This window comes from Planococcus citri, chromosome 1, assembly GCF_950023065.1.
Source record: "Planococcus citri chromosome 1, ihPlaCitr1.1, whole genome shotgun sequence".
Classification (NCBI taxonomy): domain Eukaryota; kingdom Metazoa; phylum Arthropoda; class Insecta; order Hemiptera; family Pseudococcidae; genus Planococcus; species Planococcus citri.
The window spans coordinates 51,510,987-51,536,738 of record NC_088677.1 but is presented as its reverse complement, the minus strand read 5'-3'; the positions used below and the strand labels follow the sequence as shown (position 1 = coordinate 51,536,738).

Here is a 25,752-nt window from a genome sequence, read left to right as displayed (position 1 = left end):
TTATTATATTATTTGAGCTTCGAATTTTCATAACTTTTGATTAATTAGTAGGTATACTCGTACCTACTGGGGGTTCTTGAAAAAAAGGGGTCATTATAGACCGTGAAATGTAGATGTTTTTCTACGTCTCAAACATCCGTTTGCTCACTCAACTTTTCAAGTTATTGAAGTAGATACCTAAGTAATAGGTACTACGAAATCAGGATGAAGGACGTCCACATTTATATAGCGTTGCCAAATTCACCCTTTAGGAATTCAAAAGCTCCTTATTAAAAATGTATCTATTACTTTATCTATCTCTGAATTTTCTGCAAAGAACCTACATAAACTTATTCAACAACAAGCCAGATACGTAAATGATTCGCAATCCCCTCTTTTCCCTTCTCCATTATCTTCCCATTAAGCATATGGCAACCTACTATAAAACCAATAAATTGAATTCCCATATTCTTCATCCACGAACAAAAAAAGTATAACGCGATAATTTCGTGAAAATAAACTAAAAAGAAGAAAAAAACACGTGGAATTTAAATGTATGCTCCAGTATAGACTCGTATTTGGAAACTCGACCACGATTTTGTGGTGATTCTATGTGACTCACCAGCCAGTGGTTAATGTTATTATTTCACAATGTACCTAGACGGTTAAAGAACTAAATGCTTCGGTGAATAATATTTAATATAATCATACATTACGAGTACCTAGCCTAACTTAACACAACCTCTCTGAGGTCCACGCTGCTGTAATAACTCCAATTCCAACTCCGCCTTCCACCACCGGATTTTCGCTTGATAAATACTCGTATATCCTGTGTCTTTAGAGGTTTTCTTTGTTAGACGACGATGTGTTTATGTTTGAAGAAAATTTCCATTTTTACTTTTCAACGGGTATTTTTGCTTTTCCACGATAATATAACGAATTGAACAGTTCTGCATGTTGATTCGTTGCGCGTTTACGTTTGTTGTGGTCAATTTCTTTTGCTAATAATTTAAATAGGTGACCAATTAGACAACTGCGGTGGTTGGTAATTAATAACCTCGAGTGGTATCGACATTTTAACCCAATTTTTATTCATAGGTAGAAAAAGGAAAATACGAGTATACTTCATCTTCATGGGTAGTAAAATAAGAAGAAAATTTCTCATTTTATTTATTAATTAGTTTAGGCAAAGAATGTTTGCAGTATAATATGCTAGCCAAACAATTCGATTTTACTTTTCACTATTTAAAGAAAGATGTGTGTGCAGTAAGTACGTCTACGTATACCTAACTGCTTAGCTAGCTAAAGTATACATAGTGTGCCTATATTCGATATTCAGAGCGTTTTGAAAAGTACGAGTACGTTCCCGAAGGGTGGCCATGCGTTAATTTCCTGCCTTTCTACTGGCGTATGTACCTCTACCTACCTTTGTTATTTTATTTCTTAATCTAACCATATACTTACCAGCAGAGGTTTTGAAGATGGTCTTTATGCATTATTAATGTCTATTTAGATGACATCAATTATTTTATAAAAGGATCCACGTAAAATCATGTCGTAATCGAGAAATTTCTTATCGAATGGTATATTACTTTGCAATGATCAAAATTATACACGTTCCGTTCGACGAATCTGCAAAGATACGAATCAAATTCTAGTAACAATGCTATGGCCAAGTTAGGACTAAGAAAGTTTCGCACATTTAACCGCAATTGGTACTCTTTTTTTTCTTAAAGACATTTGATACCTACTCAGCTAACGCATACCTATAGCAACTCCAAGTGCCGAAAATTATACCGGAATTTCACTTTCATCGGCTCGAATTACGAATAAGTCACGAATGCTGGCTAAATGATTGATTAATGTAGAATGTCGTGTACTGCGCGGACGACGAAAGTTGCGAAAAAAATACGATTTTTATGATAAAATATCCGTGTAATTGATCATTTTTCCATTTGGAATTTTCAACTGGTTTTTTCGCGCTTCTAATCAACGTGCGGTTGACAGATGCGTTGATGCGAGTCTATCGACGATGCAACGATAGAGATAATTTTTGCCCATCCGTGTTCTGTTGTCTCTTACATGTCTCATCGTCCCGTATACTATGTACGAGTATAACCTATCTTCGCCAATTATATAAACAATGAGCTAGGAGGATTTAATAAAATACACGTACCTACACGGTGAATGTGACACATTAGAGAGAACGTTATAATACCTTTACACCGAGTACTTAGTACTTTATTAAATGTATTTGTCACCTACATGACTTTTTTTCAAAGCTGTTTTTATATAGGTAGGTATCTACTCGGCGCGGCCTAATTTTCTCATCAACACGTAGGAGTCAGAAGATGATTTTGAAAACCGGACGTTCTTTCAAATTGAATTCAATTAGGGATTAGAAGGTGTAATTGTGAATATATTTTGATACGTTATTTCTTTCATTTGGTTCCGGCATTATACGCGCCGTCATCTGTTATGAATTCCACGTGATACAGCTTACAAGTTGCCTGAGTCAGGCTGTGGTGGAGTTGATTGGAATTATGGTTATGTTGAGATTTATGCATATGTTGGAATTTTTGCATTTAACGAGTGGATCTTTGGATCTCGTTATTTCGATTTTAAGCAAAACTTCGATAAATACGAATTAAAGGGAACTCTCTGATTTCATTTCGAGTAAAAATGAACAGTTATATAATTATTCAAAAGTGATCTTGCAACCCATTAAATTGTTCAAAATTTCACGAGAAATTTTAATATTTCAACTAAAACGTTTTTTGAGCGTTCTAAAAAATTTTGAGCAAAAATTGGTTTGTACCTAATTTTTGAAATATTTAAAAAGCCTCATGTACCTAATGCTGTCCTATTAGAATGGATTAAAATTTTTAGATGAATTCAATTATTTCGACCAACATTTTTTTTGAGTAGATGATATCAAGTACGGGTAGTCTGTTTTTGAAGAATTTTGTGCTTAAAATTAGATCATGATTTTCGGGATTTTTGTAAAAGTGCTTTGCGATCTATCAAAATTATTTTAAATGTCGACATAAATTATAATATTTCAACGAAAATGTTTTTTGAACATTTCTGAAGAATTTTGAGCCCAAAATTAGGCCATGATTTTCGGAATTTTTGAAGAAATATCATGCGAGCTATCGTCTATCGAATTGGATTAAACTTTTGGGAGAAAATCCAAAAATGTTATTAGGTACGAGTAACGCAGGTTTTCATTATTTTTGAAGAATTTTGAGACAAAAATTGAGTCAATTTTGGGATACCCAGCCAGTTATGAAACGTGTCAGATGACTTATCAAAACGTATTAAAATTTTGGAAGAAATTCAAAATTTTTAATCAACACTTTTTCTTGAGCACTCGAAAAATTTTGAGTCCATGAAATTTTTTTACACCGATTTCATTTTCGATCAGTTAATTTTTCAATCCCTTCGCTTCAAAAATCATAATCATCATAGCAAATTGTGTCGAAATTTCCTATCAAACGAGGTTCTGGCGATGATATCAAACGCCCATTTACGCATCTGCTCAGAAAAAAGAAAAGTAAAAACTTCCTACACGTAGGAAAACAGATTACTCAACAACTTTTCACGCGTGATAATCATCAGAAGAGCTGTGAAACTCGCTCGTAGTCGTAGTCGCAAATAATGAGATAAAAATTATGTAGGTAGGGTACTTGGAGTTACACTTATTACATAGATAGGTAGTATTGGTACGTGTGGTATAGGCTGCTACGAGTACATACCATACAACACCAAACGCGTCCAGAGATTTGATTAATGTCGCAGATAAAAAATTATGCTAATTTATATAATGATCGGAGCATTACCCGGACTGGCAATAGAGCAACGGATCTTAAAATTATAACGTCTGTCAGATTGTTACGTATGACGACTGACGAGTACTTCACGAGACGAAATACCTAATTGTTCAAAATAAAGAATTATACATAGTAAAAAAAAATAAAGAAATAATTTCGAGATGATACCTACATTATTAACAAGTTTGGTTACAGTATACTTTTGTATAGGTGGTATATGCGATCATCGCTAATTATTGTATAACCGTTATGGCGTTTCGTCGATGTTACGGCTTATTTGCGATGTGTTGTGGTTCATTTACATTGAAAGATTTTTTTAATTAATGGATTTACAGTTAGAAGCTCCCAAAAAAAAAGTTCAAACGTGGTTTTACGAGCCGCGAGAGAACATATAAATGGAACACGAAAAATATGATTATGAGATTCAAGTGCGATGTGCGAAGTCTGGACAATTTATGGATATTATTGCGACCTTTCGGAAAGATATCCGCATAAACACGCGGACGCCTGTGGACTTGCAAAGTCACAAGTCACAAAACTCTTTGTTGGAAAAAATTACAACATAATTGCTCGCGCCTTCGTCTCCGTCTTCGATCATGGTCGTATCTTAATACGAGAAGTACTGCATGAAGACTACCGTGTCATGAGAGAATTATGGATATTTAATATGACGCTGGATAATTTCTTTTGAAGAAGAAAATAGTACCTACCTAGTACATACATACCTAGTGTACGAGCTGTATGAACAGTTACAATGGTCATTCGTGCAAATAAAGTAGAAAAAAACTAGCACTATGAAAAAAGAAAAACGTGTTAAACGCCGGAATAAGCATTAAATTGAAATTTTTCTTGTAGAATACGTTTTCCGTCCCCCGTTATGTTTTGATTGCAACGAGAACATCTGCGAAGATGTTACTACAATAATACTCTCGTAGTCGTACTTATGTATATTCTTGGCGCTTCTGCCTTCTGTTGCGCTGTGCCTCAACCTACTACATATTTATTGTCTCTCCCACGGATTCCATTTTTTTGCCTTCGACGCTAATTGCTTTTCTATTGCGACATTTGCAATTGGTCGATGAAGATCGTGATGTTCGAAATATTGCCAAAGAATTACAATACCTAATTTGTATTGTAAATATGCAAATTCGTGGAAAAATCGATAGGCAGCTTATGAATATAATTTTGAAAAAAATTAAAAGATTATCGTGTTTCCTGTATCGCGAGATCTCAGCCATGGATGAAAACAAGGTTACCCAGACAGAAAATGAAGTAATCGTTATGAATTGATACAATAAAATCGATATCATCGAGTTTGTCTTAGTTTTTTTTTTCACACCAATCTCGAATGCCTACTTGATTCGCTGGTAATTAAAACCTTATAACGTGTAACACCTTGAACTCGCGAAGTCGGTCATATTTCGCGAGACGAGAAATGCACCGGAAATTATTTTCAAGTTGTTCCTCTCTTCTTCTTGTTATACTCTTACAATTCGCGAATAACGCTTTATTAGAGGTATTGTTCGTATTTTTGCGAAAATTTGGTTCGATTCGCAGTTTTTATTGTTGTTGTTTTTAAATTGGTAATATGCTGGATGAAAATGGGTACGAGGTGTGTTTTTTTCCATTAGGTGAACAGACATGTTGACGTGTTGGAAAATTTACATTATAATTTGGTTATGATCGGAGATTTGAAAATTGGACTAGAAAATTTTTAGATGAGAATAAGAGTGAATTTTGAGGAATTTTTCAAGATCTATATGAAATTCAATTTTAATTAATAAAAACTTTTTGGGCCTAGATCGACTGCTAATTGAGTGAATATAGACAGATTTGCAGAAAGGTCACATAATCCTTCCAATTTATTACGAGTTTTATGTTTTAAGAAACTGGCAACATCACTTTCATTCCCTTTTGAAGGGCTTCATTGCGCTGAAAGTTATCAAAGACAAAGCTTTCAATCGTAAATATCGTACCAGAGTATCATCTGAAAAATAAAAAGGAACATTTCAACTCAACTAAAAATGACAATATCCATTCAAGCGAAAATTAAAATTATAATAATTCCGTGCAAAGAATCAAAATATAAAAAAATAATCTTCAAAAGTAATTGAATTTGCAGAAAATGATATTTAAGAAACAAATTTTTCAAAATTATCAAAACGTCTTCAGCAAAATAGGTAAAGTATTAATATGTTTTCACTTTATGGAATTAATTAGGGTTAGGTTAAGTTTAAACACCTAGACCTACATTTAACCAATTTTTATAAAAAATTATTTTTCAACCTTTTCCATTAAATTTTTTTTCTATTCAAAATTTATGATTGTTTGAATATTAGGTATCTACGAAAATTCTTAATTTTTTTTGCCCTTTCAAGTTTCAACAAGATTTGAATAATCTGGATAAAATGTATATATTTTTTTCATTTTTCTACAATTTGAGAATTTTCAAGTCATTTCTGTTTTTCAGTTTCTATTTTTATCTGTCTCTTTGTGAAGTTTATTTTGAAAAATTATCTTTCATTTTTTTCAATTCTTATTTTTGAAAATGTGTGCTGTATATCTTCATATTTTTTTGAATTAAAAACAGATTCTCTTTTGCTTCGGTTTTTTTAAATTTTTAAAACATTCTAATTGCCATTTAAGTAGGTACCTGCACAATTTTTAAAAACTTTTCATGCCAGTACTTTTGTTTTTAAATTTTCTGCATCTGGTCTCTATTTCCTTCTTTTTTTAAATAATCGTATCTATTTGTCTTTGCACATTACTTATTAGTCTATTACGCATTCTGTATTTTTCGTTTTTTTTTTGTTCATATTTCATTTTTATTTTAAAAGAAAAATGTTCCAGTGTTTTAATATTTTAATAATTTTCATTTCATACAAAATGATTTTTTTGTAAGTAAGTGTTGGAACTTTTTTTAAGGTTTTACTTACTTAATTTTTTTTTTAATTTGTGTTTCAAACACCCGGGGGGAATCGATTGGATCTAATTAGCTCCATTTTTTGTTTTTTGGAAAAATAATATCAAGTAAGGTAATTGATTTTTTGGGACCTATTTCAGAAACTTGTTTAGTTTTTCGTCTCTACATGAAAATATCAAAATGCCAGGTATAATTTATCTCCTCAATTCGGAAATTTTAAAAATTTGAATGTTCTTTTTGTTTTATTGCGTTCATTTTATTCAATTAAAAAAAAGAAAGAAAAAAAGATTTTAATGGTTGTTTTTAGTCATTTTTTTCAAGATTTTTAAAAATTAAATGTTGAAAATTTTCCATCTTTCTGATTACCTATCAGTTTTGGTGTCCTACCAATAAAACTTTCTTCTCAGTAGTCGCAGCTGCCTCTAAAAATTGAAAATACTCAAATTTTGGTATTTGAACGGCGTTATCTGTTCCTCTCTTTATCATTCTTTATTCGTAAATTTTATATATTTTTATAGTCTTAAACTTAATACACTACACTGTACCTACCAATTATCTAGTTGCGAATGGAGTGCGTTTAATTATGTAATGTAGGTAACATATTTTCCTTTATTATTTACTCAACTATGGGAACCTTTTAAATTTTCATTCATAAAATAAACGAGTCGGTTCTAAGTATGTGCTACAAGAATACTGGTCAAGCTGCATGAAACCGAGAGTAATTTGAAAACAAACGTTTTTGTGCGGTCAGCGATCTTCATCTATTTCCCAAATTACCTTAAACGTTTCCAATCAGTCACACAATCTCCAAATTTCAGAAACTTCTCCACCTTGGTGTAACTTTCCATGGGAAATCTGTAGGATGAGGTGCTTACGGTCATCTCGAATTCAATATTTAGGCCGAGACGTTCAATCTGTGTACGAATGTACGACCAATTAAAACTGCGCAAATTTGTCGGCCGAAAAAACACTTAAATGTATTTACTGCTTGCGTGTCTCGTGAAAGTACACTCGTCATAGATGGAGTATATGTCTGGATTGTCGTTAAATTGGCGTAGGTAAACAATTAACGCATTTTCGGCGGGCTTTGATACGTGCGCTAATTAATTTTCGTTTACGGTCACGTTTGGTGTACGACGATGAGTTAAAAGATATACCTTCAACGTGAAAAAAAAAAAATAGAAAATCTCTCAGTAGTCTCAGGCCTCTTTGGATGCTGGTAAAATGCGAGTGCGGGTGTCATTTGCGAGCAAATAATAAATCTCGATTATAGTCTAGCGAGTAGAACACGACAAGCAAATCACGATTTACAGATGACATCGTTTTTTGTTTCCGTAAAAAGAAAGAAAGAATGAAAAAGAATGTCAACCAGTGATAAATAAAGTATTACGATGCGCGATATAATAACTTCATGAAAGAAGTAGCAGGTACCGATGTACATTTTTTGTCTCACCTTCAATTACGACGATATCAATGAGTCGTGTATTGCTACACTCTATGCACTACGAGTAATTGTGCTATATAATTCGTATATCGTTTGAGTGTGAGTAATTCCTTAATTATCGACGTTTTGTCGCTTGTTTAACTCGGTTAAAAGGTTATCAAACTTATTTAACAGAATGCCAGCAACGCCAGCAATCCAGCATTTCTTTTAGCCGATTTTTTGTGGCTGATCACTGATCAGATCCAAACATTTTTCATTTGTGTTACTTCTTTCTTCATTTTACGTTCCCCTTCCCTCATAAAAATCGATTCGTTTTTAATTTTAAAAATATTGAAATTGATAGAAGAAACATGTCTATCTTACCTGTAAATAAATTTATCCTCCCCCCCCCCTCCAAAATGTGCAAATTTCAAACTTCGTGCCATTTAAATTCATTACATTTTTATTGCAATTACATTTCTCGCGCTATCTATTTGACCAAAAATAACATCACAATGTTTAATTTCTTCATCTATTTTGAGCTATCTTGGAAAATTCAAGTGCCTGCCTAGAGTCCTCAATTTACGAATAGGGTAGCTGAGATTTTTCTAGATGTTTTGTACGTATAATGAGAGCAATAAGTTGGCGAAAAATGCGTTTTAAAACTGGTTTTTAAGCAAAATGATAGCGGATTCCTGACTCCTGTCATTTATTTTTGATTTTTGATCATTTCCCAATTCGAATCCTCTTGCGAAATTGGAACTTTTCAAAGTGGATTTAGGTCATTGTAGAGCCGATGGGCTAACATTTTTTTGAAATTTACTTAGTTGATTTTTGAATCTTTTCGTAATATTTTGACTTTACCTATACATTTTTGAATTTTTTGACAACTTTTAAGTAAATTTTTGAAAGTTTTTTGAATGTTTTGTTGAAATGTATTCGATTTTTATAAAAATTTTCTTTTTTTTGATGGTTGTTGAATCTTTTTGTATGTTTCCAAATTTTATGAAAATTTTTACTTTTCAATAAATTTTTAAGAGTTGGTTTTCTTGCAAATTTTCAAATTTTATTACCAGAGGAAACGTGCTCCACGGAATCCAAATGATTCATTTTGTGCGCAAGATTTTGAGAAAGAAATATCACTCATTATAGGTAATTGAGACAAGGTTATTTATTTTTTTCATGTTGAAAAATTGTTCTGATTTTGCGGGTGAAATTCACCCGGATGTGTCTCACTCTCATTTAAGGGTTAATAAAAGTAATGTAAACATTTTGAAAGTGAATCGATGCACCTAAATTATACCTACGTATTTGTAACGTGTCTGAATAAGTATATATGTACATAGGTACTTATTGTCTTAATGAAAGTCCATCATTCGATATCATCTCGAGGAAGTACTTCCACAGGAATTTTCTCGTAATATATACTTAATTAGGACAACGTTGGCAGCGATTTCACTTGATTTCTTCATGTATGATTTATAACTTAACAAGTTTTCCATTTAGGCACCTCATATTATACAATATTATAGGTACCTACCATACATACACCTTTTTACCCTTTTTCATGACAAATGGTGAAATATACATTCGAGTGATCATCTTGATTAAATCTGGATAAGTTAAGTTTATGTATTTAGACAATGTTGTAATAGGGTTTGATGTTTGATTTAAATAACCCTCTGTGATATTCCTCATTTTGAGATGAAATTTACGTTTCGTTGTCACGCGATTGGTTTATCATTCTAGCACGTGTGTAATACACTATTTGTATCCAAGGTAACATGACTGAAAAAAGGATATAAGTACCTATGAATAAGTAGAAATAAAACACGTTTTCTATCAGAGCACAAAGTAAAAACGTACCTACCTACATCCAGGTACTGGAATAAAATGGCTCGATTTTGTGAGAATAAACCATTTTAATTACCTGTCTGATTTCAAACATCACATTCACATTAGTACTTCGGTACTAATACGTTTGGTACAACCACCTATGTACCCTTGTGAATTTTCATCCACTCCTTCCGTCATTCTTACGAGTACACTGAACCGACGATGTTGACTGTTTTGAGGAAATTTTGCTAAAGCAAAAGCTGAACTAATACGGTAATTAAGAGCATGAAATTTATTAGTTGTTCGAATAGTTACTTAGAGGTAGTAACCTATGTACCTGCAGATGAATCGAATGTAAATTGGACTCGAAAATATGCTCGCAAATGGTATTTTTACTCGAAGTCTTTGAAGAATAAATTTGTAAATCATCGAGGCAACACCTGTTTGTCGCTTTTTCCGGTTATTATTTTCAGTCTTCGGTTTCCTCTGTGTAAAACTTGAGCTGTCTAGGTATTTCAACGGTCCGGTAGTTTCATTGTAACATCTGGTTTCATCGAGTTGATAGTCATGCTGAACTTTGTTGATATTGGGGTTGTTGTGGTGTGAGAGACGATTTCTTTTAAAATTTTATTGTTGGTTTTGTTGATTGGAAGGTCTGAAGAATTCTAAATTTATGTTGATCCCCAATCTTGACCTTATAGCACATGGCACATATGTACCTACTTGTCCAGATAATTCAAATACATACCTACCTAATATGTCTATGCACCAAGAGTAAAATTTTTTAAAAACTAGTTTAGGTATTTATAGTCAATTAAAATATAAATCATTTTAAAATTTGCATTTTTGCTTATTTTACAGATAACAGATGTTACTTGGAGAATGGAGGATCAGCGGAGAGCTTTTTTGTCAGCGAAGATCTCTCGGTTGGATCATTCCTGGGTAAATATAGACTTTAATGAAAATTATTCTTCGTGAGTAAGTAAATTTTTTTCCTGTATTTTCACTATTATGTATTCGCTTAATATTCTTTAGGATCTCTAAAAATCATCGGAGATGCAGGAGAATTTGGTAACATAGAATTACATCTAAAAGAAACCGATAGTCCCGTATCAATAGCACCATTCACAAAGAATTTATCTCTCGTTAAACAATTAGATAAAGAGGTAATGGTTTTACAACCGAGTTATATACACTTAGAGATCGACTTTAAATTGACTATGGCCAATAATCGGATATTTATTGCTTTTTACAGGGCATCGAAGGACCAGCTTCGGTATTTATAAACGTAATATGCGACAGGAAGAGAACCTTAGACCCGGTATGGCTGATTTCTACGTTTAGATTTTTCATTTTGAGCCTAATCATGTGCCAAGTCGATTGTGATGTTAATAATAACTATACATTGGTTCATTTCAGAGTTTCATAATCCCGGTGAATATTCGAGTGACAGATGTGAACGATAATGCTCCGCAATTCATCAACGCTCCTTATTTATTAAATGTTTCCGAAGTAAGGATAATATATAGCTTGCGTTTTATCACCTTAACCGCAATTTCTTTAAAATACGAGTACTTACCTACCTAGCTATTAAAAATGGATTTATTTTACGCCATGTCTTAATTGAAAGCTGAATTATGTTGACAATATGTTATTTCGGCGTATGGTGACATATTGGTGGAATACTCGAGCGTATAAGCGAGATGGTACCCAACATTTTACGAGGCATAGAAATTTATTTGTCGAGTAGGCATTGGGAAGCTATTGCATCTGTTGAAAATAGGTGAACAAAATGCTATGGAATGCATTCTTCTGTCATGATCGACCTCATAAATTTAGTAAAGCAAAAAACATTTCAATGTTACTAAAAAAAAAAGTTTTTCTATAATGATCAGAAATGAAAAGCAACGAACTCGGTAAATAGTTAAATAAAATATTGCCTACCTATGCGAGAAAATCAAAAATTGCACTATGCATCAGTACCTACTCGATTCGTTCATTCCCACATTTATTCATGAAAACAAAAAAATATATCGGATGACACTGTTTCTAAAATCTGTTTAAAATATAAAAATTTAATTGTCCTATTTTATTGCTTAGGGTTTTTTTTCTTTTTTTTATCTCTCTGTTTTTCATCTATAACTCTAACGGTGTTCGTTGCGGAATTCATGAAACAAAACGTACGAAGTTTTACTATCGTTTTAAATTCATCAATGGCTATAAATTTAAAAGTTTTATCTTTACATGAAACCATCTTACTATTCTATTCAATTCGTCAATAAAATGTTTTCATTTCCTTTAGGTGACTGTTGTGGGCACCAGAGTGTTACAAGGTATACGAGCCGTTGATGCTGATCAACAAGGTCCATTTTCTACAGTCCAGTATTCGGTGCTTCCAGGATTGTATTCGGTGAGGACAAGGAAACTCTTAATTTTTAATAATTTTTCTATCGAGTATTTCAATTAATCGAGTTCTTTGATGTTCTTTCGACTACAGGAGTATTTCTCATTCGTAAATGGTCTCGAAGGTACGCTGGTGTTGAGGAAACCATTAGATTATGAGTCATTACCAAACTTTACAATTACCATTAGAGCTCAGGTTGGTACCGCAGAAAAAAAAGTACATTTACCTATTTATAATTCCGAAGCATCTCGTATAGCAAACAATTCTTACACGATGTTTGTTTACTTATGTATTGAGCTGGCGAACATCAATTATTTCATAGATCGTTGATTAAGCCGGCTAATGACACTTGTGTGGTTTCCCTGCATGTGCTACATGTACCTCCACCCATCTGCCTACTTACACAATTGACTGTAATTATTCGCTAATAATTAACATCGTGTTCATTTTAGGATCAAGGGAATCCACCTCAATACTCGGATGCAATTGTGTATGTGAATGTGATCGATGCCGATGATCAAAATCCTAAATTCGCCGATGATAGATACGTGGCTACGTTGCCTGATCATGCGACGCAGGTAATAATACCAGTACATAGATTCTCCTTAATATGACACAATAGGCAACTTAACGGTTTTCAGTGTATTAATCATAACCTGATGTGATTCTTAGGGCACCAGATTACGCATTTCTCCCAGAGAAATATCAGCTTATGATCAAGATCTGGGCATAAAGTCGCCGATTTATTATAGTTTTAATTCAGGTAACTTGACTATCGAGTTTTGGGATTCTGGTTTTATGAATAGGTATTCGAGTGTATGCTGTGTAATGGGTATTCATTGGAGGATATTTTTTTTTCAATTGCAGAAGGATCGGATTATCGATACTTTGATATTAATAGAGATACTGGAAGTATTTTCGTCAAGAGGAATATTCCTGACGATGATTTTATCCAACCAGCGGTTCTAGTAGTTAGGGTAGGTGGCTCAAATGATTTTTTTGGAATCACTTATTTAGATTTCACTCTGCAGGTAGTGAGTAATTTGTAAATATAATTATTTTGTTCACAGGCGACCCAATTTGATAATGCTGATAGGTACGCTTTGGCGACACTGACCATCAGTAGACCTGGAACATCTTTGCACGATTTGCAATTTTTGCACAATCACTATTTTGCTGCCATATTAGAAAATGTTCCGGTCAACAGTGTATTATTAACAGTGATAACAAATAAGCCTCGTGACAAAGTAAGCAGATGGAAAAGGATCAATACATATTAAATTTATTTTAAAAGCTGTATGTTTGAAATATGTACAACACGAGAAAATATTGGCTAATTGTTACAGAGACTGAAATATTGGTTAAGTAGTTATACGGATACTTTTAACGTGACTCCAAATGGCGATATAATTCTAAAAAGACCTGTTGACTATGAAACTGTCGATAACTACGGATTTTTAGTTTACGCCACTGATGGTTACGTGGTAAGAGAGATTTTTCTCATTTTCTCATACTTTGATTAGATACTGATTTTATGGTCTAAATTCGATGTGATTTTTTATTCTCAGAATACCAGCGCTTCGGTGAATATTTCAGTTCTTAATGTGAACGACTGGGATCCCAGATTTCGATACCCTCAGTATGAATTCTTCATCCCAGACGTAGCACCTAATCAATTAACGCCTGGAACTGTTATTGGAAAAGTTGAGGCTGCAGATGGTGATCGAGGTGATCACGTTACTCTTTCTTTGAGAGGACCATATTCCAGGTTTGTGGTTTAGGTTTTTAAAAATAATTAATAGTGTTTATTGGAGGGGGGGGGGAGATAGTGAACGTTTTTTTTTAAATGATTGTCCAGACTGTAATAAGTATAACTTTTTGAAAATTTCATTTTTCTGATTCAATTTTCAAGTTGCCTATCTGCTAATCAGGCTTAAAGTTTGACAATTTTCTTGTTTTTTTTTGTTTTTTTTTGAAATGCCCATTGTACGAGTATTTTTATTTACTCTCATTCAAAAAATTATTTCACTTTTTTTCTTTCTTTTTTTTTTTTTTTGAAATGTCCATTGTACAATTATTTTCACTCATTCTCGTTGTCAAAAAATTATTTCAGTTTTTAAAATTTTTTTATCAACTTGGAAGTATAGTTTAGACCTACAATCTACAATCTACATACTTACTTACCTATTTTTTTTTTTTTCAAGAAAAATAAATTTAAATCATGAAAATTCTCACCATTTTTACGTACATTTATATTTTTTAGATTATTTTCAATTGATGATTCTGGAGAAATATCTGTCAGTGATTTGAGCAAAGTGAATAGCTCGACTGTGCATCTTGTTGCTGTTGCTACAGATTCTGGAATACCTCCAAGACAGGTTGGTTGCATTTTTTATGAATCGCATATTAGGCACCTATTTTTGCTTACCTGTTTCATTGTGAAAAGTGATTAATTGTGTTTGGTAAATGTATTTTTAGGCATCGGTCCCTGTTATTGTGCATTTACCGGAAGCTGTTGTTTCGTCGGCTAGTCAGTGGGTGCCTCAAAACACTAGTTTTGCCATATTAGTGTCGTTCATCAGTATCTTAGGAGTTCTCGCTTTGATCATAGTATTACTTATTTTATACATACAAAAACAGTACGTTTAAAATTTAATCGAATCATTATTTTCATTTAATATGCAATTTTCGTTTCTGACATTTCAACTCGTATCAATTTTACAGTAAAAAGCCAAAAAACGTGAATGGAAACAAACTGGACAGTTTCTTCACCACATCGCCTCCAAAACGTCTACCTCCTTTTGGTAAAGTCGAAAACCCAGTTTTTAATGGAACGACAGATTTCCGAAACACTACCACATCCACAAGTCCTTTATATACAGCTACTGTTAAAAGTAAGCGTAGTTTTGAAGAGAAAAAAAATTGTAAATAATTGTGTAAATTTTGTAAATACAATTGTAAATGATGGTTTTTTGCCCAATTTCCTAGAAAAAGACTATTTTCTAGGAACATCTAGTAGAAACGGTCTGGCAAGAAATGGTGTCCAAAGGACTTCTCCCCCTGTACCCCAGCGGCATCATAAAATAGCACCCGCGCCTCCTCAAGTTCCTAATTTATCACGAACTCCGACTCCTCAGCAGACATCTGTGTCGTCGAGAACACCAACTCCTAGTCCTCAAAGTAATAAATGTGGAAATGACTTGTGGTCTATTGGATCAATTCCAAGACGAGTGAAAAAGCTTAGTTGGGATGACGAAGCTGACTGTTTTCAAAAAGGGGTAAGTTTGAGGGTTCTGATTATGTTATTTCCATGCATTTGGATTTTGAAAAAAAAAATGTACTATGTATTCTTGTAGCTAATTCATTCGTTAATTTTCATTACAGACGATGAAATTGAATCCTGACGTTAGTGTGACACCTTTGGTAAACGAGTGCAAAAGTTCGGAGCATATGAACTTGACCGTGTATTTTTAAGGCAACGAACAAATTTTGTTTTGTAAATAAAAAATGTAAAAATGTTGTTAATGTTAATAAACCTAACTTTGATGTTTTATACCAATGAAAAAACTGTGTTGTTTTTTTCTTCGATATAATAGGTAGGTAAATATATCTACCTACTTATGTTTTTGTAAACTAATATTTTTTCTATTGAATTATTCAAACTGTTTTTGTACTTCGTACCTACTTTAAAATTAAAATAAATAAAGTTACGTATGTGCAGTTTATGTGTTGAATTCAAATATTTTTAAAATAAATTATTAATAAAATTTTATATTTTCTTTCAAATAGGTATTTGCGCAAGTGTCCCTAAAATACTTATACGCTATACGATATAAGTAGATCGAATTTTTTGTGTATTCAATTCACTGTTCTCCGTCTTTGCCTTTAAATAGTAAATGTGCAAGATATCAAATATTGTTGAATTGAAAAGAAAATTGAGATTATTATACTCGATAGATACCTATTTGTACATAGCTGAGTGACTTTAGGAACTTCATAAAGAATATTTTTCTGTCAAATGTTTCCAAAAATTGGCTCTCTCCAAATTAAAATCTTCATTTTTCATAGTCAAGTTTTCATCTATTTGTAAGTAGCACGGATTTTCTTTGGATGAAGGAACCCATAAATTATTGAAAATTTCGCCGTTAGGATTTCTAAAACAATCGCGTAAAATAAAAATTTACATCACAAAAATTTCATTTGAAAAAAGTCAAATTTGTGAAGTGTTTACCCGTATTTTACAAAATTTGTCCACAGAGTGCAAACTGTTTGTGCCACTTTTCTATCACTTTCTGGCGTGTTCCATTTCTTCTGAATAACCAGGTAACCGACATCATCAGCGTGAAAAGTACCTTTGAAAAATTGAAAAAGCAAATTTTCGTACGCACAATCTCAATGGAATACACATAGGTAACCTGTACCAGTGTACCTATTAATTTCATATTTTTTAATCTTCAATATCAAACCTTCTATTATATTTTGCGGTATACGTTCTTTCCATGCATTTGTCATTATGTTACGGGTTCCACGATACGCAAATTGATAGTTATAAAGTGAACATGTACTTGAAATTGAGGGTAAAAATTCAGGTATTGTATAAACGTGTCTTAGCAATAAATCTGTAAGAAGCTGTTGGAAGTATTTTTAGCAATCTAGGCATCTAATTTTTGCTTTATGTATTTCAATTAGGTACATATAGTATTCGTAGTCGTGTAGGTAAATAAATCCATGTTGAGCTACATATATGTGGTGTGCCCCATGTACCTACTCACATTCACCCTCGCTACGTAATTTTCTGGGTTATCCTTTTCAGCTATTCCGTAGAAAGAAATTATCTCTTGGAACATACTTTCTAGAAAATCTTCTTTAACAGACGTCATATCAAATATGACATTTTTCAGAGCATCATGTTGAACGATTAGTTGAGCAAACTCTTGAAAAAACATTTAAATTGAAATTATCGAATATTTGATAGGTACTCGTACCTAATTTACAAACGCTTAAGTAATGTACCTACATATAATTATGTTGCAATCTGAAAATGAAAAAACATTTGTCAAGTAGTAGATACCTGGATTTCTCAGAATGACTGTTCCTTCATTTTCATTTATCCCATTAATTACGGTTATGTTATTTACTTCTCTCCATAATTTTTGGGGCAAGTCTGGTAAAAATGCTCCTTCTTTGATGCATTCCACAGTAGGTCGAAACGAGTAACTTCTCGGCAGCTGAAAAGGGGGTTGAGTTTGGTCAATATTTTTAATTACCACCTACATAGTACCTACTGTGAAATATGTGTGCACCTAAAGATATAGTTTTTCAGCCTTGGTGCACCTGTAAAATTGAAAGCCAAAAATATTAAAATCGTTCACCTTGATATTTTCTTTATAAATCGTCAGTACAGCTTTTAATATTTCTTCAGCGGAAACAGATTTTAACAACTTCAAAAGCGCTTCCTTATCATCGCCTTCGTATCCAAATTTTCGACCCAATTCAAAAGCAATTTTCAATGGTTCGGGGTTCACGTGCCATGTATTTAAAGCGTTACTTCCGATTAGGATTAATTTATTCGCTAAATCTGCCGGACAGAGAATGGAATTCATGTCAAACACTACCTACATATGTACTTTAGAGGTCATCTAACAAGAGAACTACTGAGTTGAGGTGCCAGATTTCAATCTCAAAGGAGTTGATTTGGACTTTTCGACAAACTTTCAATTTGGTCGTACAGTGTTTTGGATTTTTTAAAAATTTCGCGTGTGCGAAAAAATTACACTTCACATGCGTCCCCGAAATTCCCCATAAAAGAAAATTGGAATTTTGTGAGAGATTATAGATTGGCCGGAGATGATGAAATTTAATTGTGAGGGGTCATGAGTTATGAGACGAAACTAGTTCATTTTTGATTTGGATGAAAAAAAGGCAAGTTTTTAAGCGTAGAAAAGTTTCCTAAATAGGTATGAAAAATTAAGTGAATGATTCTGACATTTGGGTTGCAGATATTTCATAGAATAAGCAGTTTTAGTTTTCCTGAAAATTCAACGTTCATTGAAATTTGAGCGAAACGCAACTGCTGTAGCCTTTTTTAAGTATATATTTAGATGTATGTAAAAATTAAAAATACTTTGGTGCATTGGTGACATGATCAACATGTGAGCAGATGCAGCTCCTGAACTCATTCCAAACAATGTTATGTTATCCGGATCACCGCCAAAATATTTGATATTTTCTTTAACCCATTGTAAAGCAAGCACTTGATCTTTTAAGCCAACATTTCCAGGACAGTCTGGTATACCCAAATCAAGAAATCCTGTAGGAATGCTAAGGTGAGTTATGCGGGTAAAATTAGCTCTTATTTATTAAATTAAGTACATGTAATACCTATACCTAAAGCGTGCAATCTGAAATTAAACGATACGATGACAATGTCGTGCTCAATGAGTAAATGAGGGGTCATTGAGTTGGCAGTTAGACATAAATACGACCCTCCATGAAAATATAACATCACTGGTGATAGCGAATCAGTTGTAGGAAGCTGAAAATTTTCGAAGTTAGCATACCTCAGGATAATATTTGCGCGAAGAAGAAAATGATTTCACACTTTTGGAATAAAAATGTTCACATGCAAACAATCTTCACTGCCCATGTCCAATTTGTGTAGCTCATTGTATTGGATACAGCTACTTTTGAATTTAGTAGCATCGAGATATTTTGGGAAATTTTTTAAAGGTTGAGGAGCCTAGAGAGAAGTAAAATCAAAAAATTCTACATAAGTTGAATAATAAGTGTGCAGTATGCACCATGCACCGGTGAATGGGTGAGTATAGGAATGAAAAGAAAAATATGCATTATACTAGATTATACATATGTACCTATGTACTTCTACTTACCTTGAATCTTAGATCTCCTATCGGAGGCTCAGCATAAGGAATGCCTAAAAACGCATAATATATTTTCTCGTTTAAAGAAGTTTTCTCAATACCTCGAATTTCTGAATCCTTGAATGGAATAGTAACGTACGAAGCCATCGAACAGAATTTCACTGTACAGAACGGACATTGATTGGTATGTAGTACCTACTGAACTACAGTGTTTTGAAAACTACGATGTAAAAAACACCACGTTTGTACCTTACGTGGAAAAAATTCTACGAAAACCATACAATTTACGGTGTCAATGTAGAGCTCGTGAACATTATCAGAAAAAAAATATCAAATGCATAGATATGAGGAATAGGTAGGTAGCTAGGTACACGAATATGGAGCACTCCTATGCCTATACGTATGCCAAATCCCTTTTTCTTCTTCTTCAATTTTCATAATAACGTTGAGTCCCATTTAATTTATCTGCAGGGTTTTACTAGCATTTAATCACCAGTTCATTTAAGTATTTATATCTAACATAAGTTGCCTATCAATTCTTCTTCCTGCGAAATTTTACCCTTTAAAAAAATGAACTTTTCATTCCAAAACTATTCATTATATTTGTATTGTTTGTGGAGAAAAAATTTGAATCAGTCAACTGGTATCAGAGACGAAACTACTGGTAGTGTGAGGGGGTCTACCTCCCCCTCCTGAAAATTCGTCAATAATGCAAATTTTTTTTTTAATGATCACATTTCCTTCAAAATTGGTAAACTTTATTATACCTACACCCTTGCGGTGTGTGAGATTTTTTGAAAATTTGAAGAATTATTGACCACAAAAATCGGCAAATCTTATAATTTTGACGACATTTTGCCAAAATTAATTTGAAAAATTGTTTAAACGTGTTAAGCTACGCACAATACGTACTTACTGTACCTCTGAGAGAGAAACTAGTACAAGGTGGAGCTGTTACTGGAATAATCGTAGGATTAATTAATCAAATGGGTCAGATAAAGGATCGCACATTACCGATTAAATCAATAAATTAACGAATCAAAGATCGACACTCGTTGCAAAATTTGTAATTAGGTATACTTACCGGAATTCACACTTCGTCAAACACAGCACGCTCACTGCTAGGGAACCCTATGAAGTGTCCCCCGGGGATTTGAATGGGAAGTGGTCTCAGTGGTAGCCTTTAGCCCAAGTATCACGCTATTAAAATTTTAGCTGCCAGTTTTGAGTTTAGCTTCCACGATAACACAGTGGAAAAAACCTGAGCGTCGGGGTAGCGATTTTTGAAAATTTGAAAATTCAAAATTTTACTGTAGGAGCAAAACTCAAAACTGGTAGCAAAAATTTAAATGGCGTGGCACTTGGGCCAAGGGCTACCACTGAGACCACTTCCTATCCAAATCCCTGGGATACTTACTTACTTCATAAAGTTCCCTAGTGAAGAAGCCAAGAAGGATACGCAAGCTTACAGCCCATGATGGTACGTACATACATACTTACACATCCGAAAAGGTAATCACATAGTTAATTGAATTTAAAAATCTGAATTTGACAGAAATTCATTCAGTAATAGAATAGGTTCCTTAATACCTAATCCTATATCAATCGAAAAAATTATAATTTTTTATCACTTATCTTATCTATTTCACTGCAAAAAAATTGTCATTCTATTCGGCAAATTTAGTATTTTTTCCTTAATGCTAGTCGGCAAATTTTTACTCCACATCCCCCTAAAAAATAGCCTTTAGTTTCGCCTCTGACTGATATGATAGGCATTGTCTGAATAATGCAGTACTTATAAAAGAACATTTATAAAAACAAACATGTATTTTTGTGATTTAAATTGCATGTTTCATGAGGCTAATTTCTCTACATATTACATAGAAGTAAGTAGGTACATATTTCATAAATTATATTTCGATGACAAATATTTCCAAAATGCCGCTTGTTCTGGATTGGTGTATCCATTTCTCAAGTGTAAATTTTCACCAATTTCCAAATAACAGGGCATTTCTTCAGTTGACGGAAGCCATAGATTATTGAGAATTTCTCTGTTTGGATTCCTATAGGTTTAATTTTGAAAAAAAAAATTGAATGAAATTAATTTCTTGTATTGATAAATAGGTGGAGAAAACAAAAATGAGGCGTGTACCCGTATTTGATGAAATTACCCCATAACGTGCAAATGTTGTGTGCTACTTCCATATCTTTTCCGGACAAGTGGAAGTCTTTGTTTATTACTGCATAACCATACTCATCCACATGATAAGTCCCTGTAAACGTCAAGATGTGCATTTTTTCGACGAATAAAAATCACATTTTTTGTTCACTAGGTAGGCAATATAGGTACAATACCTTCGATATTCCACTTCAATTGACGTCGCCATATATTCATCATTTTATTATTTTCTCCGCAGTATGTAAATCTATAGTTGAAAATTGAATACGAATGGGAAGATTTATGCAAAAAATCAAATGTAGTATAGTAGTCTTTGAGAATTAAATCAGTGAAAAGCTGTGTTGGAAAAAATTCATGTAAGTACATTCATCAACCAAGTAAAATCTTGAGACGAACAGCATAGAAAAGAGCTAATAATTTTTACTCTTAGTTTAGCATCGAAATTTTCTTGATCGTCTGATTCAGTTATTTTATAAAATGAAATTATTTCTTCGAACATATTTTCTAAGAACTCTTTTCTTACAGAGGTCAAGTCTGCAATTATAACTTTCAGTGTTTCAAAGTGAGATGCAAGTCTGTAAAATTCTGGATAGAATTTGAAAATCAATTAAAAACGAAATGCACGAGTTACTATCGAAAATTGATCTCGGAATAGTCATTCATTAGCCAAGTAGGTACCTACCTAAATTCCTCAAGAAATATATTCCTTCATTTTCGTTTATGCCATTAATTATTGATATAGAATTTACATTTTTCCATAAATTTTTTGGATGGTCTGGTAGAAAAGCTCCTTCTTTGATGCATTCGATTGATGGTTGAAACGAATGACAGCTTGGCATCTATTAAAAAATGTTGTCAATGGGTGCTTTAAAAAAAATTTTAATAATAAAATGCTTAATTCTGGTGCATTTCAATTTTTACCTCCAAGTTTTCATTACCAATCATTCTTATGGCTTCCAGTAACTTCTCCGCTGATAAGGATTTTAGTAAATTCAAAAGTTTTTCCTTATTGTTGCCATCGTATCCAAACTTACGACCCAATTTGAAAGCTAATTTTAACGGAGATGGGTTCAAATTCCAAGCACTTAGAGCATGCCCGCCGCATAAAATTAATTTTTTTGATAGATCTAAATTTAAAATACAAACACTGTGATTTGTAGGTTACCTACTTGGAGAAGCATACAAATTTCAATAAGCCTGTAATGATTTACTTACTCTTAAACAATGGAGACATGACCATCATATGAGCTGACGAAGCTCCTGAACTCATCCCACATAACGTAATATTTTCAGAGTCACCCCCGAAATATTTAATATTATCTTTAACCCATTGTAAAGCGCACAATTGATCTTTTAAACCAACGTTTCCAGGACAGTCAGGCACACCTAAATTTAAGAAACCTATAAAATGAAAAATGATTAGATATGGAAACCGTGAATAATAGATATTTGGGTACCTAATCATAAATGAGTGATTTTCACTTACCTAGAGCATGCAGTCTATAATTAAAAGTTACGGTTATAAAATCGTACTCAATTAATAAAAGAGGCATGATGGTATTAGAAGAAAATGTTCTATGACTGCCGCCATGTATGAAAAAGTTAACAGGTAGTAAGGTGTTGGGAGAAGGACGCTGAAATCAGATTACACTCGATTCATTAAACATTAATTTCAATAGTCACGTAAAAAATATAATCACACCTTTGGAATGAAGATATTCAGATATAAACAGTCTTCACTACCAACGATCAGTTTTGGTCCGTAGTACTGAATACAACAATTTTTAAATCCAGTTGCGTCAATATGTTTGGGGTAATTTTTCACTGGTTTTGGTGGCTATTATAGAATTACAAAATTGCGAATAAATATTGGTCTAATGTCCTCTTACCTAAATACGTACCAAGTGCAGAAATTTCACTGCTTAACTATGTAGTACGTAGACGTACTCACCAAAAATCGCAAGTCTCCAATTGGTGGCTCAGCATATGGGATTCCTAAAAACGAGTAATATTTTTTTCCGTGCCAAGAAATATCCTCTCTTCCTTGAATTTCTGAATCTTTAAATTTTATTGTATTCGACGTCATTGCATAAAAACACGTTCACAAAAATTTTTAAATGACCTGTAGATAATCAGAAATATACTAACAGAAGTTTTGAGGTCCTTGGAATACATAGGTAACGCAACACTGTAATGTAAGTCAATGACTCACAACTCATTAAAAAAAAGTGAAAAAAAAACGGATTTAGTTTTAAGTTATAGAACATTCAAAAATGTGTACAAGGCATTTTTGTAATTGTTTTCATTTTTCTTATGGTTTTGTAGTACATATGAGCGATAGAATATGAAAACTTTCCTGCGTGTGTTATTTACAAAATGTTACAATGCATGTAGCCATAGATATCAGAAAACAGGCGTGGATTGAGTTTTACAGATAAGTACATGAAGGTAAAAGTAATGTTTTCCCTACATTTTGCTTCAAATATCTACCTACTGACAAAACATTTTCACGAATTTGAAAATTGAAGTAAGTTGGCCATGGCCAACCAAATAGTTTGATCTAAACCTAAAATAAAAATAAAAATTTTAATTTTTTACAATTCAAAAGAGATAGCAATAGAAAAAATATCGTCCTCATTGATGGGATATTGAAATGGTTTTTTTCCACACCTCAGCTCGAAATTTCCGATTTTTCTCCCACAAGTCATATCAAAACTTCTCCCATTTTTCCCACAAATTTCACGTCACAACTGAAAACTAAAACTCTTATCTCCTTTCTTCCAAATTCAAAGCTGCTTTCAACAAAAATAATTAAATCATTTCAATTGCATCTGCTAATTTATTATTTTTCAATTTTCGGTCAAGATCGTCACTATAGATTTACAATTTTAAAAATTTGAATTTTTTCTAAGAAACTTTTTACAATTTACATCCAATTGCATATGTACATACTTATAAAATTAGTGAGGTCGCTTCATATTTCAATATTTTACTACGCAGTCGTAACTCAGTCTCTTCAATCCAAAAGGTAGGCAAATATACTCACTTCTGCTCAGCAAGAATAGCCTATTTACTTGGTGAAAGGAGGTCAGCCACTAAAAAAAACACCCGATAACCTGCATTTTTGTTCGTTTCAGACGTTCTTTCAGTTCAGCAAGGTACTAGGATACTTATAATAAAATTACATTCATTTTTATTAAAGTTTCGAAGACTTTCTTGTAAAGTCACCATAGAGGTTATATTTTGAGGTGTTGGACGATCGGTAGAACACAGCGAAATAAGAAGTCTAAAGTAAGGGTTTCGTTTTACGCGTATTAGTATATTACCTAAGAGTTATCTAAACGACAACAATGAGCACATAAAGGAGTAGACGTAGACGATATCAACAAGCACACCTGTCGTCGAAACGTTAACATCATAACAATAGAGTATTGGGAGGTTTTCATAGCACATATACATGTTCTATACCGGAATCATCTATCACCGAGAAGTCAATTCTAGTAACAAAGCCTAAACCAAGAAGTTAACCCAGCTTACAAAAGAATGAAAAGATTCTACTTAATGCTGATAAAAGTCCAATTATTGTTTTTCTTTGTTAAGCATATACTGCCGTTTACTTTTACCTATCCTTACCTTTCCGTATACCGTGCATAGCAGTTGATTATATTCAAGCTTTATATTAAAACCTATGTACAGTGTGTCCCTATGTAGGTAGAGGTACCTCTACTCAGCTGAGTTAATTAGCTGTTTAGTTGACTAAAACTTAACGCGTCGTTTAGAGATCAAAAAACTTGTAACGTTTGTTCCATGTTCACTTTTGATGAAACACATAACGGTAACAATTATGTAATTATACAGTACAATGAAACAAATTGCGGTAGTCTTCTAGAAAACAGTTTTATTAATGGCAAGTCCAAGTGCTACGAACCGTTGATCCCGTTCAATAGGCAAACTTTTTTGTTTATGATCGCAGCATTCGCCGTATTATTTGTAGATATCATGTAGTGCAATTTTTAGCGTTTTATTTTTCTATTGTTCGTTGATGAATTTTATAATGCGTTTTTTAAATTGCATATTTAAGTCGAGCCAAAAAAGGCGTTAACCCGGTGATAATTTTTGTTAGATGGATATCTTTCAGGGCCTGAGGGTGCTTTGTTTTGTCGCATTATGAGAGATTCATCATAAATTACAAGTTATTAACGCGTGTATTTAGTGGTATATTACTCGGTTGAAACTTTGCGAGATAAAGAAGACAACAGACAACCATTGTCGAAATTTTTTCGTATAATTTTCC

The 25,752-nt window shown here is 33.0% G+C and overlaps 3 protein-coding genes across 4 annotated transcripts in view; 1 reads left to right on the top strand and 2 right to left on the bottom strand.

Moving 5' to 3' along the window:
* Cad96Cb (protocadherin Fat 4-like Cad96Ca) overlaps positions 1-16,165 on the top strand; it is a 40,673-nt gene extending 24,508 nt beyond the window's left edge. Inside the window, exons 3-19 of one of the 2 annotated variants that reach the window (XM_065345945.1) lie at positions 10,856-10,936; positions 11,030-11,160; positions 11,250-11,315; positions 11,414-11,506; positions 12,297-12,404; positions 12,492-12,593; positions 12,851-12,976; positions 13,071-13,161; positions 13,266-13,375; positions 13,469-13,645; positions 13,745-13,882; positions 13,967-14,166; positions 14,662-14,776; positions 14,877-15,037; positions 15,123-15,292; positions 15,405-15,676; positions 15,783-16,165. In XM_065345945.1, the coding sequence (XP_065202017.1) occupies positions 10,856-10,936; positions 11,030-11,160; positions 11,250-11,315; positions 11,414-11,506; positions 12,297-12,404; positions 12,492-12,593; positions 12,851-12,976; positions 13,071-13,161; positions 13,266-13,375; positions 13,469-13,645; positions 13,745-13,882; positions 13,967-14,166; positions 14,662-14,776; positions 14,877-15,037; positions 15,123-15,292; positions 15,405-15,676; positions 15,783-15,872 (2,231 nt within the window). In that variant the 3' untranslated portion in view covers positions 15,873-16,165. Of the gene's footprint in view, positions 1-10,855; positions 10,937-11,029; positions 11,161-11,249; positions 11,316-11,413; positions 11,507-12,296; positions 12,405-12,491; positions 12,594-12,850; positions 12,977-13,070; positions 13,162-13,265; positions 13,376-13,468; positions 13,646-13,744; positions 13,883-13,966; positions 14,167-14,661; positions 14,777-14,876; positions 15,038-15,122; positions 15,293-15,386; positions 15,677-15,782 lie in introns of both variants that reach the window. The other variant, XM_065345943.1, reaches the window with a different exon arrangement.
* Positions 16,106-19,669, bottom strand: LOC135832591 (esterase FE4-like). Its single transcript, XM_065345946.1, has 11 exons — positions 19,289-19,669; positions 19,000-19,137; positions 18,786-18,933; positions 18,523-18,708; positions 17,771-17,976; positions 17,470-17,626; positions 17,171-17,331; positions 16,865-17,027; positions 16,630-16,750; positions 16,360-16,552; positions 16,106-16,281 (listed from the first exon to the last, which is right to left on the bottom strand). Exons 1-10 carry the CDS (start codon positions 19,424-19,426, stop codon positions 16,393-16,395), a joined length of 1,578 nt encoding a protein of 525 aa, XP_065202018.1. The 5' UTR covers positions 19,427-19,669; the 3' UTR covers positions 16,106-16,281; positions 16,360-16,392.
* Positions 19,670-21,115: 1,446 nt separating this feature from the next.
* Positions 21,116-23,810, bottom strand: LOC135832592 (carboxylic ester hydrolase-like). The gene is made up of 10 exons (XM_065345947.1): positions 23,410-23,810; positions 23,161-23,295; positions 22,945-23,092; positions 22,674-22,859; positions 22,380-22,585; positions 22,141-22,297; positions 21,883-22,043; positions 21,635-21,794; positions 21,432-21,552; positions 21,116-21,342 (listed from the first exon to the last, which is right to left on the bottom strand). Exons 1-10 carry the CDS (start codon positions 23,542-23,544, stop codon positions 21,183-21,185), a joined length of 1,569 nt encoding a protein of 522 aa, XP_065202019.1. The 5' UTR covers positions 23,545-23,810; the 3' UTR covers positions 21,116-21,182.
* Positions 23,811-25,752: the final 1,942 nt, after the last annotated feature.

Bases quoted from the DNA above. Each gene is read 5' to 3' on its own strand.
- LOC135832591 (XM_065345946.1), bottom strand. From the start codon at position 19,426: ATGGCTTCGTACGTTACTATTCCATTCAAGGATTCAGAAATTCGAGGT. The intron at 17,332-17,469 runs GTATCTACTACT...TGTTTTTTCAAG, and splicing joins AGTCATTCTGAGAAATCCAG to AGTTTGCTCAACTAATCGTT. The intron at 16,751-16,864 runs GTTTGATATTGA...AATTTTTCAAAG, and splicing joins ACCGCAAAATATAATAGAAG to GTACTTTTCACGCTGATGAT.
- LOC135832592 (XM_065345947.1), bottom strand. From the start codon at position 23,544: ATGACGTCGAATACAATAAAATTTAAAGATTCAGAAATTCAAGGAAGA. The intron at 22,586-22,673 runs GTAAGTAAATCA...TTTTAAATTTAG, and splicing joins CATGTCTCCATTGTTTAAGA to ATCTATCAAAAAAATTAATT. The intron at 21,553-21,634 runs GTATTGTACCTA...TGACGTTTACAG, and splicing joins ATTGAAGTGGAATATCGAAG to GGACTTATCATGTGGATGAG.